Source organism: Chiloscyllium plagiosum, unplaced genomic scaffold (assembly GCF_037043375.1).
Source record: "Chiloscyllium plagiosum isolate Xiang-an unplaced genomic scaffold, Cpla_swu_hap1 HiC_scaffold_33, whole genome shotgun sequence".
NCBI classification, from domain to species: domain Eukaryota; kingdom Metazoa; phylum Chordata; class Chondrichthyes; order Orectolobiformes; family Hemiscylliidae; genus Chiloscyllium; species Chiloscyllium plagiosum.
This window is the reverse complement of record NW_028270171.1, coordinates 3,468,526-3,484,511: the sequence shown is the minus strand read 5'-3', so window position 1 is coordinate 3,484,511 and position 15,986 is coordinate 3,468,526. Positions and strand designations below refer to the sequence as shown.

Sequence of the window (15,986 nt, the reverse complement as noted above, 5' to 3'; positions counted from 1 at the left end):
GGGTGATGGGAGAGCGGGTAGTAAAGGGTTGAAGGGTGAGGGGAGAGTGGGCAGGAATGAGTTGAAGGGTGATTGGAGAGCGGGTAGTAAAGGGTTGAAGGGTGATGGGAGAGCGGGCAGGAATGGGTTGTAGGGTGATGGGAGAGCGGGCAGGAATGAGTTGAAGGGTGATTGGAGAGCGGGCAGTAAAGGGTTGAAGGGTGATGGGAGAGCGGGTAGTAAAGGGTTGAAGGGTGATGGGAGAGCGGGTAGTAAAGGGTTGAAGGGTGATGGGAGAGTGGGCAGGAATGAGTTGAAGGGTGATGGGAGAGCGGGTAGTAAAGGGTTGAAGGGTGATGGGAGAGCGGGCAGGAATGAGTTGAAGGGTGATGGGAGAGTGGGTAGTAAAGGGTTGAAGGGTGATGGGAGAGCGGGCAGTAAAGGGTTGAAGGGTGATGGGAGAGTGGGTAGTAAAGGGTTGAAGGGTGATGGGAGAGTGGGCAGGAATGAGTTGAAGGGTGATTGGAGAGCGGGTAGTAAAGGGTTGAAGGGTGATGGGAGAGCGGGTAGTAAAGGGTTGAAGGGTGATGGGAGAGTGGGCAGGAATGAATTGAAGGGTGATGGGAGAGTGGGCAGGAATGAGTTGAAGGGTGATGGGAGAGTGGGCAGGAATGAGTTGAAGGGTGATGGGAGAGGGGGTAGTAAAGGGTTGAAGGGTGAGGGGAGAGCGGGCAGTAAAGGGTTGAAGTGTGAGGGGAGAGTGGGCAGTAAAGGGTTGAAGGGTGATGGGAGAGTGGGTAGTAAAGGGTTGAAGGGTGATGGGAGAGCGGGTAGTAAAGGGTTGAAGGGTGATGGGAGGGGTAGTAAAGGGTTGAAGGGTGATGGGAGAGCGGGTAGTAAAGGGTTGAAGGGTGATGGGAGAGCGGGCAGGAATGAGTTGAAGGGTGAGGGGAGAGTGGGCAGTAAAGGGTTGAAGGGTGATGGGAGAGTGGGTAGTAAAGGGTTGAAGGGTGATGGGAGAGCGGGTAGTAAAGGGTTGAAGGGTGATGGGAGAGCGGGCAGGAATGAGTTGAAGGGTGAGGGGAGAGTGGGCAGTAAAGGGTTGAAGGGTGATGGGAGAGTGGGTAGTAAAGGGTTGAAGGGTGATGGGAGAGCGGGCAGGACAGTGGAGCAGAAGTTGAGCTGGGATTGGCCATGATCGTACTGAATGGAAGGTCAGAATGGCCTCCTCTTGTTCCTAGTTCTTATATTCTAATCAGCTTCTGCCACTTGCTGTACTTTCACAGAAGGCGCTTAAACATTTCTTGAATTGAGCGCAGAGATTTGACAAAATGACGATGACTATAAATTCCAGACAGATTTGTAGCTGGAGATTTGCAATAGGTAAGGCAGGCTGAGATTACAAGAGGTGTTTGATAAATGTACGTTCTTGCTCCAGTCCAGGGGACTAGTTGTGAGTGTCAGTTCTGGGAGAGGTTTCATTTTTGTCTTCTCTCAGTGACGATGCTGAGAATGTACCACCAACAGTTTTACCAGAGGGCTGGGAAATTGTCTATTGTTTGCCCAATTTACCAAACGATGGGGCAAAGGAAGATCCCATTGTTTCTCCATCAAAACCTGGAGCTACTGAGCTACAGATTCAGTTCAGTCGCAAGGAACTTTGGGAAAAAGCCTTTACTGCGAAATCAGTGACCATTTCACATTCGTTTATGGTGTTTCTGTGTTTCAACAAAAACAACTTGCGATTGTGTAGCATTTAAAGGAGAATGAGAACAGCCCAAGCTGCAAATTCTTGGGAGTGCGATCAAACAGAAGGTATATCTCACCAGTGTTCAGAGTCAGAGAGTCATTCAGCATGGAAACAGACCCTTCAGTCCAACTGACCAGATACCCTGAAGTAATCTAGTCCCATTTGCAAGAGGACTGGAGCAGGATTCGAACTGACTGTCTCTGAGCAAACACATGTCCACTTAGCTACTGGCTTAACCCAGGGGAAAGGTCCAACTGAATCACAGAGATACTTACAAGGCTCCTCAATTGCACAGCCAGATTGTTCTCTCAATATGACTCCTAAACTCTTACACTGTTTCCTGATTCACAGATAACCAACTGTGAGCTTGGTCAGATTTCAAACCAAACATCTCCCTCCCTTAGGACGGAAGGGATTTCAGCAAGATCACACAAAACTGGTTGGCTTATGGTCAGCAAGAAGACTGGGCCAAGAGTACTCTAAAGGGTGACCCTACGACAGTGCGGCACTCCCTCAGCACTGACCCTCCGACAGTGCGGTACTCCCTCTGCACTGACCCTCTGACAGTGCAGCACTCCCTCTGCACTGACGGTCCTACAATGTGGCACTCCCTCAGCACTGACCCTCCGACAGTGCGGCACTCCCTCAGCACTGACCTTCAGGCAGTGCGGCACTCCCTGAGTACTGACCCTCTGACAGTGTGGCACTCCCTTAGTACTGACCCTCCGACAGTGTGGCACTCCCTCAGTATTGACCCTCCGACAGTGCGGCACTCCCTCAGCACTGACCTTCCGACAGTGCGGCACTCCCTCAGCACTGACCTTCCGACAGTGCAGCACTCCCTCAGCACTGATCCTCCGATAGTGCGGCACTCCCTCAGCACTGATCCTCCGATAGTGCGGCACTCCCTCAGCACTGACCCTCTGACAGTGTGGCACTCCCTCAGCACTGACCCTCTGACAGTGCGGCACTCACTCAGCACTGACCCTCCGACAGTGCGGCACTCCCTCAGCACTGAGCCTCTGACAGTGCGGCACTCCCTCAGTACTGACCCTTTGACCATGCGGCACTCCCTCAGCACTGCACTGTTGAGTGCCAGACAAGATTATCAGCTTAAGACTTTGCGGAGGAATCTAAACCCATGATTTTTTGACTGACAGGCAAGTGTTTATCCTACTGAACCCTAACTGATAGCTGACAATGGATTTTTAGGGAGATTTTGTTTTCTGGAGACGGGAGTGAGTACTCTGACTGACATTGCTCACTGTGGGATACTCTCGCTGCAATCCTTGCTGACTTCTCCTTCGAGACTGCTGTTTGTTATCATCTGACCTGGAGACTCCAACGCGAGGGCACTTTGCATGTGTTTTGAATGCCGGGCACAGTAAACCCAGGAAGTTTGGGTGGATCGGCCCTTGTTCGGAATTTCCCGCCCACGCCGGCAGTGAAGTGGAGGGAAATGCCATTGAGGTCGGCCATTTTCAATTGTAGAGAAGGTTCAATGGGCCAAATGGCTTACTTCTGTACCTGAATCAAAACGTGGTTGGATACTGAGACTAGGGGACTGTGTACAAATGACAATGTCAATGTTAAATCAAGAACATATTTTATTGACCACGACGGTGAGGAGCGGGAAAGACAAACAACAACTTTCCGGAGGCTGAGGGGAGGAGGGGTGTCACCGGTTAATTGGCGCCACGTAGTTACTTGGGAATAAACCAATCCTTCCCCATAGACAACCCTTCCACCATGAGGGGTCTGTGTTGTCCAAGACCTCGATAATGTCTCCAGTCTTAAACTCCAGCTCATCGTCCGCCTCTGCTGAGAAATCAAACATTGCCTGGACCCTCCTGAGTTTCTGCAAACAAACAGGAAACTTCAAATGAGAAACTGTTTCGGTGACAGGATGATGGTCATCGCGCGGTATATTCTTCACTGCCCACTGCCAATGGCTCCCTTCTCCAGCCACTCTGCGATTTTGAAGACTTCCTCCCAAGTTTTACTCCCCTTGCTTTCAAACCCCTCTGAGGACCCACCCGTCCCCAACCTTCCTCCTCTCCCACACATTCCCTGTGTCCATCAAATTAGTCATAAAGTCATAGAGATATACAGCACAGAAATAGACCCTTCAGTCCAATTCATCCATGCTGACCAATATCCTCAACTAGCTCCTTGAAAGTAGAGTCGCAGGTAGCTAGGATAATGAAGAAGGCGTTTGGTATGCTTTCCTTTATTGGTCAGAGTATTGAGTACAGGAGTTGGGAGGTCATGTTGCAGCTGTATATGACATTGGTTAGGCCACTGTTGGAATATTGTGTGCAATTCTGGTCTCCTTCCTATCGGAAAGATGTTGTGAAACTTGAAAGGGTTCAGAAAAGATTTACAAGGATGTTGCCAGGGTTGGAGGATTTGAGCTATAGGGAGAGGCTGAACAGGCTGGGGCTGTTTTTCCTGGAGTGTTGGAGGCTGAGGGGTGACCTTATAGAGGTTTACAAAATTATGAGGGGCATGGATAGGGTAAATAGACAAAGTCTTTTCCCTGAGGTCGGGGAGTCCAGAATTAGAGGGCATAGGTTTAGGGTGAGAGGGTAAAGATATAAAAGGGACCCAAGGGGCAACGATTTCACGCAGAGGGTGGTGCATGTATGGAATGAGCTGCCAGAGGATGTGGTGGAGGCTGGTACAATCTAAATGGGTATATGAATAGGAAGGGTTCAGAGGGATATGGGCCAAGTGCTGGCAAATGGGACTAGATTAGGTTGGGATATCAGCTCGTCATGGACGAGTTAGACCGAAGGGTCTGTTTCCGTGCTGTACATCTCTATGATTCTATAATCTAGTCTCATTTGCCAACACTTGGTCCATATCCCTCTATACCCTTCCTATTCATATACCGACCCAAATGCCTCTTAAATGATGTAATTGTACCAGCCTCCACCACATCCTCTGGCAGCTCATTCCATACACGTACCACCCTCTGCATGAAAAAGTTGCCCCTTAGGTCTCTTTTATATCTTTCCCCTCTCACCCTAAACCTGTGCCCTCTAATTTTGGGCTCCTTCACCCCGGGGAAAAGACCTTGTCTATTTACCCTATCCCTGCCCCTCATGATTTCTGGCACATTCCCAGTTTTGATCATTCCAGCACTGGGGAGAAAGCCTTCATCTGCTCCGAACCGAAGCTCAGGAACTCCCTCGTGAAACCTCCTTCTCTGTCCTCCTCTTGGTTTCCTCCTTCATCCCAGTATCTGCCTCTTTGACTAAGCTTTTGGTCATTTCTCTGAATACCTCCCATTGGGAGTCACTATTACATGTTCTTTGAACTGCATAACACTCCTGTGACTGGTTGACTGTGTATTTCTTACCACCCAATTGTCAGAACTTGCAGTGAGCCTGTGTGGACCCATTGCATGGATTGACAAGTCTCTGCTGTATCTATTAGACTGACACAGCAGCCAGAGGGTAATGAGAAAACATTCTTTAATACAGGTGGGATCTGGATACACTGCCTGAATATAGTCATCCAGCACAGAAACAGGCCCTTCGGCCCAACCAGTCCGTGCTGACCATAATCCCAAACTAAACTAGTCCCACCTGCCTGCTCCTGGCCCATATCCCTCCAAACCCTTCCTATTCATGTATTTATCCAAATGTCTTTTAAACTTTGTAACTGTACCCACACCCACCACTTCCTCAGGAAGTTCATTCCACACACAAACCAACCTCTGTGTAAAAAAGGGAAATCCAACTGGAACTTTCACAAAGGGGAATGGGATAAAGAGCTGAAAAGGGAAAGTTTGAGGGCTGTAGGGAAAGGACAGGGGGAATGTGGCAAGTGAGATCAATCCAGTAAAGAGCCAATGGGCTGAATGGCCTCTTCCGGTGCTATATGTTCCCCCGAGCATAGATGTCAGTTTGTCTCATTACAACTGACCCCAGGGTCTTTATTGACAGTTTAATTTGCCATTCCTCAAGTCTAGGTGAAATACATTGGAAAGTTTCACTCTGTTAAAGGGTGTCATATGAATGTTAGTTGTTGTTGTAAGTGAAGGCAGGTGGTCCATGAGATATGGTGGAACAGGCCAGAGGGGCTGAATGGCTAGCACCTATTTCTCTGTCCCTCAGAACATGCAGAGCTATGAACTGAACTGGCCGAGGGACTCTCTGGGCCTGTGACAATACCGGCATTCTCTGAAAACCCTTGGATTCACAGAGCCTGAGAGAAATAAACACAGGGCGAGGCCATTCAGCCCATTGGTGGCGGTACTGGCTCTTTAATAGAATGATCTCACTTGCCGCATTCCCCCTGCTTTTTCCCCACAGCCCTCAAACTTTCCCTTTTCAGCTCTTTATCCCATTCCCCTTTGTGAAAGTTCCTGTTGGATCTGCCTTTTCAAACAGCGCGTTCCAGAACCCTAAAGAATGTTTTCTTGTTACCCTCTGGCTGTTGTGTCAATTGAATAGACACAGTAGAGACTTGTTAATGTGTACAATGGGTCGATGCAGATTTACTACATTATTGGCAGGTTCTGACAGGGAACAGAGTAAATGTTGGAATTACACAATTGGCCAGTCACTGTTCGAAAGGAAGAAAACTCAGGTCTCTGTCTGGACCATCGCTTTGAATTGGCAACAGAACTCACAGGGATAGGGAGAACACATAGGTACCTGAGGGAGGGAGGGAGGGAGGGTAGGAAGACAGAGAGAAAGAGAGAGAGAGAGAGAAATGAAACACAAAATGTAGTGAGTGACAGGATCACAAAAAATATTGAGACAGAACAAAGGAAGATACGGTAGAAACGAGGGAGTGACTCCAAGAAAGAGAGAAAGAGGATGAGACAGAAAGACATGCAAATGAGAGATTGAGAGAATGTGCAAGATATTAAAGGATTGGACACTCTGGAGGCAGGAAACATATTTCCGCTGATGGGTGAGTGCCGAACCAGAGGACACAGCTTAAAAATACGGGGTAGACCATTTAGGACAGAGATGAGGAGAAACTTCTTCACCCAGAGAGTGGTGGCTGTGTGGAATGCTCTGCCCCAGAGGGCAGTGGAGGCCCAGTCTCTGGATTCATTTAAGAAAGAGTTGGATAGAGCTCTCAAGGATAGTGGAATCAAGGGCTATGGAGATAAGGCAGGAACAGGATACTGATTAAGGATGATCAGCCATGACCATATTGAATGGTGGTGCAGGCTCGAAGGGCAGAATGGCCTACTCCTGCACCTATTGTCTATTAACAGGAAAAGATGGGGTAGGTAGAGATAAACTCTTTCCACTGGTTGGGGAATTCTAGAACTAGGGGCAGAGCCTGGGCATTAGGGCCAGACAGTTCAGGAGAGATGTTAGGAAGCACTTTTACACACAAAAGTGTGGGAGAGAGTTGCAACTATCTTCTATAAACAGCAGTTTGTGTTAGATCAGACATTAATTTTAAATCTGAGACAGACACAGTTTTGTTAAGCAAAGGTTATGAAGGTATGAAGGTAGGAGCAACAGAGTTGTGGTGATCGGAGATTTTAATTTTCCCAACATTGACTGGGATTCACTTAGTGTTAGAGGTCTAGATGGAGCAGAATTTGTAAGGCGCATCCAGGAGGGTTTTCTAGAGCAGTATGGAAATAGTCCAACTCAGGAATGAGCCGTACCGGACCTGGTGTTGGGGAATGAGCCCAGCCAGGTGGTTGAAGTTTCAGTAGGGGATTGCTTTGAGAATAGTGATCACAATTCCACAAGTTTTGGAATACTCATGGGTAAAGATCCTAAAGGATGAGTGCTAAATTAGGGGAAGGCCACCTATACCAAAATTCGGCAGGAGCTGGGGAATGTGGATTGGGAGCAGCTGTTTGAAGGGAAATCCACATTTGATATTTGGGAGGCTTTTAAAGGAAGGTTGATTAGAGTTCAGGAGAGACATGTCCCTGTGAAACTGAGGGATCGAAATGGCAGGTGAAATTGTAAGACTAGCTAACAGGAAGGTTTAGGCGACTGAAGATAGACAAAGCTTTGGAATCAGGAATATAGCACCAATCTGAAATGAAGAATTAAGAGGGCTAAAAGGGGGTCATGAGATACCTTTTAGCAAACAGAGTTAAGGAAAATCCCAAAGCCTTTTTTTCATATATAAGGAACAAGAAGGTAACTAGGGAAAGGGTTGGCCCACTCAAGGACAAAGGGAGAAAGTTATGCATGGAGTCAGAGAAAATGGGTGAGATTCTTATCAAGTATTTTGCATTGGTATTCACTGAGGAGAGGGACATGGCAGATGTTGAGGTTAGGGATAGATGTTTGAGTACTCTAGGTCAAGTTGGCATAAGGAGAGAGGAAGTGTTGTGCATTCTAAAAGGCATTATGGTGGACAAGGCTCCAGGTCCAGAGTGGGATCTATCCCAGGTTACTGAGGGAAGTAAGAGAGGAAATAGTTGGGGCCTTAACAGATATCTTTGCAACATCTTTGAATATGGGAGAGGTCCCAGAGGGCTGATGAATTGCTAATGTTGTCCCCTTGTTTAAGAAGGGTAGCACGGATACTCCAGGTAATTATAGACTGATGAGCCTGATGTCACTGGTAGGGAAGCTGCTTGAGAAGATACTGAGGGATAGGATCTATTCCTATTTGGAAAAAAATGGGCTTATCAGTAATGGGCAGCATGGTTTTGTGCAGGGAAGGTTATATCTTACCAACTTAATAAAATTCTTTGAGGAACTGACAAAGTTAATTGATGGGGGAAGGGCTGCAGGGCTGTCGATGTCATATACATGGACTTTAGTAAGGCATTTGATAAGATCCTCCATGGTAGGGTGATGAAGAAGTTGCATGAGGTCCAGGGTGTACTAGCTAGATGGATAAAGAACTGGCTGGGCAGCAGGAGACAGAGGGTAGTAGTGGAAGGGAGTTTCTCAAAATGGAGAATTGTAACCAGTGGTGTTCCACAGGGATCCGTGCAGGGACCACTGTTGTTTGTGATAAACATAAATGATCTGGAGGAAGGTATCAGTTGCCTGATTAGGAAGTTTGCAGAAGACACTAAGATTGGTGGAGTAGCAGATAGTGAAAGGGACTGTCAGAGAATACAGCAGAATATAGATAGATTGGAGAGATGAACAGAGAAATAGCAGATAGAGTTCAATCTGGGCAAATGCGAGGAAATGCCATTTTGGAAGATCCAATTCAAGAGCGAACTATACAGTCAATGGAAAATCCCTTGGGAAAATTGACATACAGAGAGATCTGGGTGTTTAAGTCCATTGTTCCCTGAAGGTGGCAACGCAGGTCAGTAAAGTGATGAAGAAGGATTACGGCATGCTTTCCCTCATCAGACGAGGTATTGAGTTGGCAGGCCTTGTTACAGTTGTATAGGACTTTGGTTCGGCCACATTTGGAATACTGCGTACAGTTCTGGTCACCACATTAACAAAAGGATGTGGCTGCTTTGGAGAGGGTGCAGAAGAGGTTCAGAAGATGTTGCCTGGTATGGAGGGCACTCGCTATGAAGAGAGGTTGAGTAGATTAGGATTATTTTCATTAGCAGGATGGAAGTTGAGGGGGGGACCTGATTGAGGTCTACAAAATCATGAGAGGTATAGACAGGGTGGATAGCAAGAAGCTTTTTCCCAGAGTGGGGGAACTCAATTACTCGGAATTGTGAGTTCAAAGTGAGAGGGGAAAGGTTTAGGGAGATATGCGTGGACAGTTCTTTAGTGCAGAGGGTGACGGGGACCTGGAACATGTTGCCAGTGGAGGTGATAGGGGTGGGCATGATAGCGTCATTTAAGATGCATCTAGTCAGATACATGATTGGCAGGGGGCAGAGGGGTACAGATCCTTACAAAATAGGTGACAGGTTTAGATAGAGAATCTGGATTGGTGCAGACTTGGAGGGCTGAAGGGCCTGTTCCTGAGCTATAATTTTCTTTGTACTAAGGTTAGGGCATTGAGTACAGGAGTTGGGATGTCATGCTACAGGTGGACAGGACATTGGTAAGGCCGCATCTGGAGTACTAGGTACAATTCTGGTCACCGTACTATAGGAAGGATGGTATTAAACTGGAAAGGGTGCAAAAAAGATTTACAAAGGTGTTACTGAGACTGGAGAGTTTGAGTTATAAGGAAAGGCTGGAAAGGCTGGGACATCTTTCCCTGGAACATAGGAGGCTGAGGGGGTGATCTTTTGAGGTTTATAAAATCATGAGGAGATAGTTAGGGTTAATAGCCAGAATCGTTTCCCCAAGGTGGGGGAGTCCAAAACTAGAGGGCATAGTTTAAGATGAAAGGAAAAAGATTTAAAAGAGACCTGAGGCATAATTTTTTCAGAGGGTGGAGCGCGCATGGAATGAGCTGCCAGAGAATGTGTTCAAGGTGGGTGGAATTACAACATTTAAAAGATATTTGGACTGGCACCTAGTTAGGAATGGATTAGAGGGATATGGGCCAAATACAGGCAAATGGGACTAGTTCAGTTCAGGAAACCTGGTCAGCATGGACATGTTGGGCTGAAGGGCCTGTTTCCATGCTGTATGACTCTATATATGGACCAAAAGCAGGTATATGGAGTTAGGCCACAGAGTAGCCATGATCTCACTGAAGGATGGAATGGGCTCAAGGGGCTGAATGGCCTCCACCTGTTCCTATATTCCCGAACAGAGAGAGAAAGAACAAGGAGTGATCATGTAACAGAGCAAGAGAGAGATCCTTGGAGAAAGTGTGGGATCTCAGAGTGGGATTGGAAGTGGAAGGCTTTGATTGAGAATCTTCAAGAAGACCAGGATCTGTCCTGAGGTTTTGCAAAATTATTTTCCCAGGATGTGTACGTTGCTAGCCTGGCCGGTATGTATTGCCCATCCCCAATTGCCCCTGAACCGGGCAGTTTGCGAGAGTAGTTTCAGAGGGAAGTCAAGTGTCAATCCCATTGCTGTGGGTCTGGAGTCACGTGTAGGCCATACCTGGTCAGGATGGCAGTTTCCTTCCCTAAAGGATATTCATGAACCAGATGGGGTTTAATGACGATGAAGGATAGATTCATGATCATCATCACAGAGATGAACCTTCAATTCCATAATTAATAAATAATTTCTTAAGTTGCTGTAATAGGATGGAACCTGTGTACCCACAGTATTAGCCCAGGGTGCAGAATTACCAGCCCAGTGACATTACCACACACCACTGTCTCCCAGAAAGTCTCTGTTTCAGTTTAACATTAGCCTGGCCTTTGCAGAGACACAACAGCTCACATCCTATTGCTGTTCACATGGTCTTTACCATTTCCATCTCTGTACACGCGCTTCTAAAGCTACAGACCCTCATCAAGCCAGGGACTCGATCCCAATGCCTCTGACAAACCTATGCTCAGACTTACCAGTGCTGGTGGGTTCTCATTGGCTTTCCTGGTGGCAGGTAATTCCTGGAAAGGGGGCTGTGGGCTGGGAGACTGCCTGAACCTGGGTGACACGTCATTGAATGATGGCTGGGAGTTGAGACCCTTTCTGAACACTGACGAGGGCTCAGAGAAATGTGCGCTGGGCCCTGGCGGGATAGCTGGCCGTGGATCTGGTACTCGGGAATCTGGCATTCGGAAATCCGGAATTCGGGAATCTGGCATTCTGGAGTCTTGAATTCGGGGATTAGACATTCGGAAATCTGGCATTCGGGGATCTGGGAGTCTGGGATTAGACACTCGGGGATCTGGGAATCTGGGATTTGACGATGGGGAATCTGGGAATCTGGGATTAGATGATCGGGGATCTGGGAATCTGGGATTAGATGCTCGAGAGCTCATCATTCGTGGATCTGCCATTCGCGAGTCAGGATGGGTAAAACCTCCCTGCAAAAGAAATAATCGTTTAAGTCCTTTACATGTTAGATTATTTACATACACAAATATTATGTAAATTATTGAAACGCTTGTACATCTGCACATTTTGGTCAATTTCTGGAAACACTCGTTGTTAGAAGTACTTGCCTGAATTTTTGAGGAGTTACCTCAAAACTGGTGCGAGAATAACAGGATAGTTGTTATGGGGGACTTTAACTGTCCAAACATTAACTAGGAATACTACAGTTCATGTCCTTTAGATGGGTCAGTTTTTGTCCAGTGTGTGCAGGAGGGTTTCCTGACACAGACAAGCCACAGAAAATGGGGGAGACACGAAATGAATATTTTGCATCAGTATTTACTGTGGAAAAGGATATGGAAAATATAGACTGTAGGGAAATAGATGGTGACATCTTGCAAAATGTCCAGATTACAGAGGAGGAAGTGCTGGATGTCTTGAAACGGTTAAAGGTGGATAAATCCCCAGGACCTGATCAGGTGTACCCGAGAACTCTGTGGGAAGCTAGAGAAGTGATTGCTGGGCCTCTTGCTGAGATATTTGTATCATCGATAGTCACAGGTGAGGTGCCGGAAGACTGGAGGTTGGAAAACGTGATGCCACTGTTTAAGAAGGGTGGTAAGGACAAGCCAGGGAACTATAGACCGGTGAGCCTGACCTCGGTGGTGGGCAAGTTGTTGAAGGGAATCCTGAGGGACAGGATGTACATGTGTTTGGAAAGGCAAGGACTGATTCGGGATAGTCAACATGGCTTTGTGCGTGGAAAATCATGTCTCACAAACTTGATTGAGTTTTTTGAAGAAGTAACAAAGAAGATTGATGAGGGCAGAGCAGTAGATGTGATCGATATAGACTTCAATAAGGCGTTCAACAAGGTTCCCCATGGGAGACTGGTTAGCAAGGTTAGATCTCATGGAATACAGGGAGAACTAGCCATTTGGATACAGAACTGGCTCAAAGATAGAAGACAGAAGATGGTGGTGGAGGGTTGTTTTTCAGACTGGAGGCCTGTGACCAGTGGAGTGCCACAAGGATCGGTGCTGGGCCCTCTACTTTTTGTCAATTACATAAATGATTTGGATGGGAGCATAAGAGGTACAGTTAGTAAGTTTGCAGATGACACCAAAATTGGAGGTGTAGTGGACAGCAAAGAGGGTTACCTCAGATTACAACAGGATCTGGACCAGATGGGCCAATGGGCTGAGAAGTGGCAGATGGAGTTTAATTCAGATAAATATGAGGTGCTGCATTTTGGGAAAGCAAATCTTAGCAGGACTTATACACTTAATGGCAAGATCCTAGGGAGTGTTGCTGAACAAAGAGACCTTGGAGTGCAGGTTCATAGCTCCTTGAAAGTGGAGTCGCAGGTAGATAGGATAGTGAAGGAGGCGTTTGGTATGCTTTCCTTTATTGGTCAGAGTATTGAGTACAGGAGTTGGGAGGTCATGTTGCAGCTGTACAGGACATTGGTTCGACTACTGCTGGTATATTGCATGCAATTCTGGTCTCCTTCCTATCGGAAAGATGTTGTGAAACTTGAAAGGGTTCAGAAAAGACTTACAAGGATGTTGCCAGGGTTGGAGGATGTGAGCTACAGGGAGCAGCTGAACAGGCTGGGGCTGTTTTCCCTGGAGCGTCGGAGGCTGAGGGGTGACCTTATAGAGGTTTACAAAATTATGAGGGGCATGGATAGGGTAAATAGACAAAGTATTTTCCCTGGGGTCGGGGAGTCCAGAACTGGAGGGCATAAGTTTAGGGTGAGAGGGGAAAGATATAAAAGAGACCTAAGGGACAACTTGTTCACACAGAGGGTGGTACGTGTATGGAATGAGCTGCCAGAGGATGTGGTGGAGCCTGGTACAATTGCAACATTTAAGAGGCATTTGGATGGGTATATGAATAGGAAGGGTTTGGAGGGATATGGGCCGGGTGTTGGCAGGTGGGACTAGATTGGGTTGGGATATCTGGTTGGCATGGACAGGTTGGACCGAAGGGTCTGTTTCCATGCTGTACATCTCTATGACTCTAAGTGTGAGGTGATTCACTTTGGTCAGAGTAACCGGAATGCAAAGTACTGGGCTAATGGTCAGATTCTTGGTAGTGTAGATGAGCAGAGAGATCTCGGTGTCCAGGTACACAGATCCTTGAAAGTTGACACCCACGGTGACAGGGTTGTTAAGAAGGCATACAGTGTTTTAGCTTTTATTAATAGAGGGATTGAGTTCCGGAACCAGGAGGTTATGCTACAGCTGTACAAAACTATGGTGTGGCCGCACTTGGAGTATTGCGTACAGTTCTGGTCACCACATTATAGGAAGGATGTGGAAGCATTGGAAAGGGTTCAGAGGAGATTTACTAGCATGTTGCCTGGTATGGAGGGAAGGTCTTACAAGGAAAGGCTGAAGGACTTGAGGCTATTTTCGATGGAGAGAAGAAGGTTGAGAGGTGACTTAATAGAGACATATAAGATAATCAGAGGGTTAGATAGGGTGGACAGGGAGAGCCTTTTTCCAAGTCTGGTGACGGCGAGCACAACGGGGCATAGCTTTAAATTGAGGGGTGATAGATATATGTCAGATGTCAGAGGTAGTTTCTTTACTCAGAGAATAGTAACGGCATGGAATGCTTTTCCTGCAACGGTAGTAGATTTGCCAACTTTAAGTACACTTAAGTCGTCATTGGATAAGCATATGGATGTACATGAAATAGTGTAGGTGGGATGGGCTTCAGATTGGTGTGACAGGTCGGCGCAACATCGAGGGCCGAAGGGCCTGTACTGCGCTGTAATGTTCTATGTTCTATATGAATATTTTTTGTCAGTATTCATACAGGAAAAAGATAATGTTATTGAGAAGAACACTGAGATACAGGCGACTAGACTGAGTCGAGAGGGTGTGGTGCTGGAAAAGCACAGCAGGTCAGGCAGCATCTGAGTAGCAGGAGAATCAACGTTTCAGGCAGGAGCCCTTCATCAGGAATGAGGCTGGGAGCCTCGGGGGTGGAGAGATAAATGGGAGGGGGGTGGGGCTGCAGAGAAGGTAGCTGAGAGCGCAATAGGTGGATGGAAGTGGGGTTAAAGGAGATAGGTCGGAGAGGAGGGTAGAGGGGATAGGTGGGAAGGAAGATTGACAGGTGGGACAGGTCATGGGGACGGTGCTGAGCTGGCGAGTCTGCTTGAGAACATGGCAAAGAGGAGGTGTTAGCAATTCTGGAAATAGATAAGTTCCAGGGCCCGATGGGATTTATCCTAGGATTCTCTGGGAAGCCTGGGAGGAGATTGCAGAGCCTTTGGCTTTGATCTTTATGTCATCATTGTCGACAGGAATAGTGTCAAAAGACTGGAGGATAGCAAATGTTGTCCCCTTGTTCAAGAAGGGGTGTAGTGACAATCCTGGTAATTATAGACCAGTGAGAGCCTTACTTCAGTTGTGGGTAAAGTGTTGGAAAGGATGATAAGAGATAGGATTTATAATCATCTAGAGAGGAATAAATTGTGAAGGGTAGGTCGTGCCTCACAAACCTCATTGAATTCTTTGAGAAGCTGACCAAACAGGTGGATGAGGGTAAAGCGGTTGATGTGGTGTCTATGGATTTCAGTAAGGCGTTTGATAAGGTTCCCCACGGGAGGCTATTGCACAAAATATGGAGGCACGGGACTGAGGGTAATTTAGCAGTTTGGATCAGAAAGTGGCTAGCTGAAAGAAGACAGAGGGTGGTGGTTGCTGGGAAATGTTTATCCTGGAGTTCAGTTACTAGTGGGATACCGCAAGGATCTGTTTTGGGGCCACTGCTGTTTGTCGTTTTTATAAATGACCTGGATGAGGACATAGAAGGATGAGTTAGTAAATTTGTGGATGACACTAAGGTCGGTAGAGTTGTGGATAGTGTGAAACGATGTTGCAGGTTACAGAGGGACACTGATAAGCTGCAGAGCTGGGCTGAGAGGTGGCAAATGGAATTTAATGTGGAAAAGTGTGAGGTGATTCACTTTGGAAGGAGCAACAGGAATGCAGAGTACAGGGTTAATGGTAAGATTCTTGGTAATGTAGATGAGCAGAGACATCTCGGTGTCCATGTACATAGATCCCTGAAAGTTGCCACCCGGGTTGATAGGGTTGTTAAGAAGGCATATGACGTATTAGCTTTTATTGATAGAGGGATTGAGTTTTGGAACGATGAGGTCATGTTGCAGCTGTACAAAACTCTGGTGCAGCCGCGCTTGGAGTACTGTGTACAGTCCTGGTCATTGCATTATAGGAACGATGAGGAAGTTTTGGAAAGGGTTCAGAGGAGATTTACCAGGATGTTGCCTGATATGGAAGGAAGGTCTTCTGAGGAAAGGCTGAGGGACCTGAGGCTGTTTTCATTAGAGTGAAGAAGGTTGAGAGGTATCTTAATTGAGACATATAATATAATCAGAGGGTTAG

General features: G+C 47.0%; 1 protein-coding gene across 2 annotated transcripts in view; it reads right to left on the bottom strand.

Moving 5' to 3' along the window:
- Positions 1-3,318: 3,318 nt before the first annotated feature.
- Positions 3,319-15,986, bottom strand: part of LOC122542100 (growth factor receptor-bound protein 2) — a 56,297-nt gene continuing 43,629 nt past the window's right edge. For both annotated transcript variants that reach the window (XM_043679466.2, XM_087978214.1), the window contains 2 exons: positions 11,085-11,549; positions 3,319-3,587 (listed from right to left, as the gene is read on the bottom strand). In XM_043679466.2, coding sequence (XP_043535401.1) covers positions 3,408-3,587; positions 11,085-11,549 — 645 coding nt within the window. In that variant the 3' untranslated portion in view covers positions 3,319-3,407. The remainder of the gene's footprint in view (positions 3,588-11,084; positions 11,550-15,986) is intronic.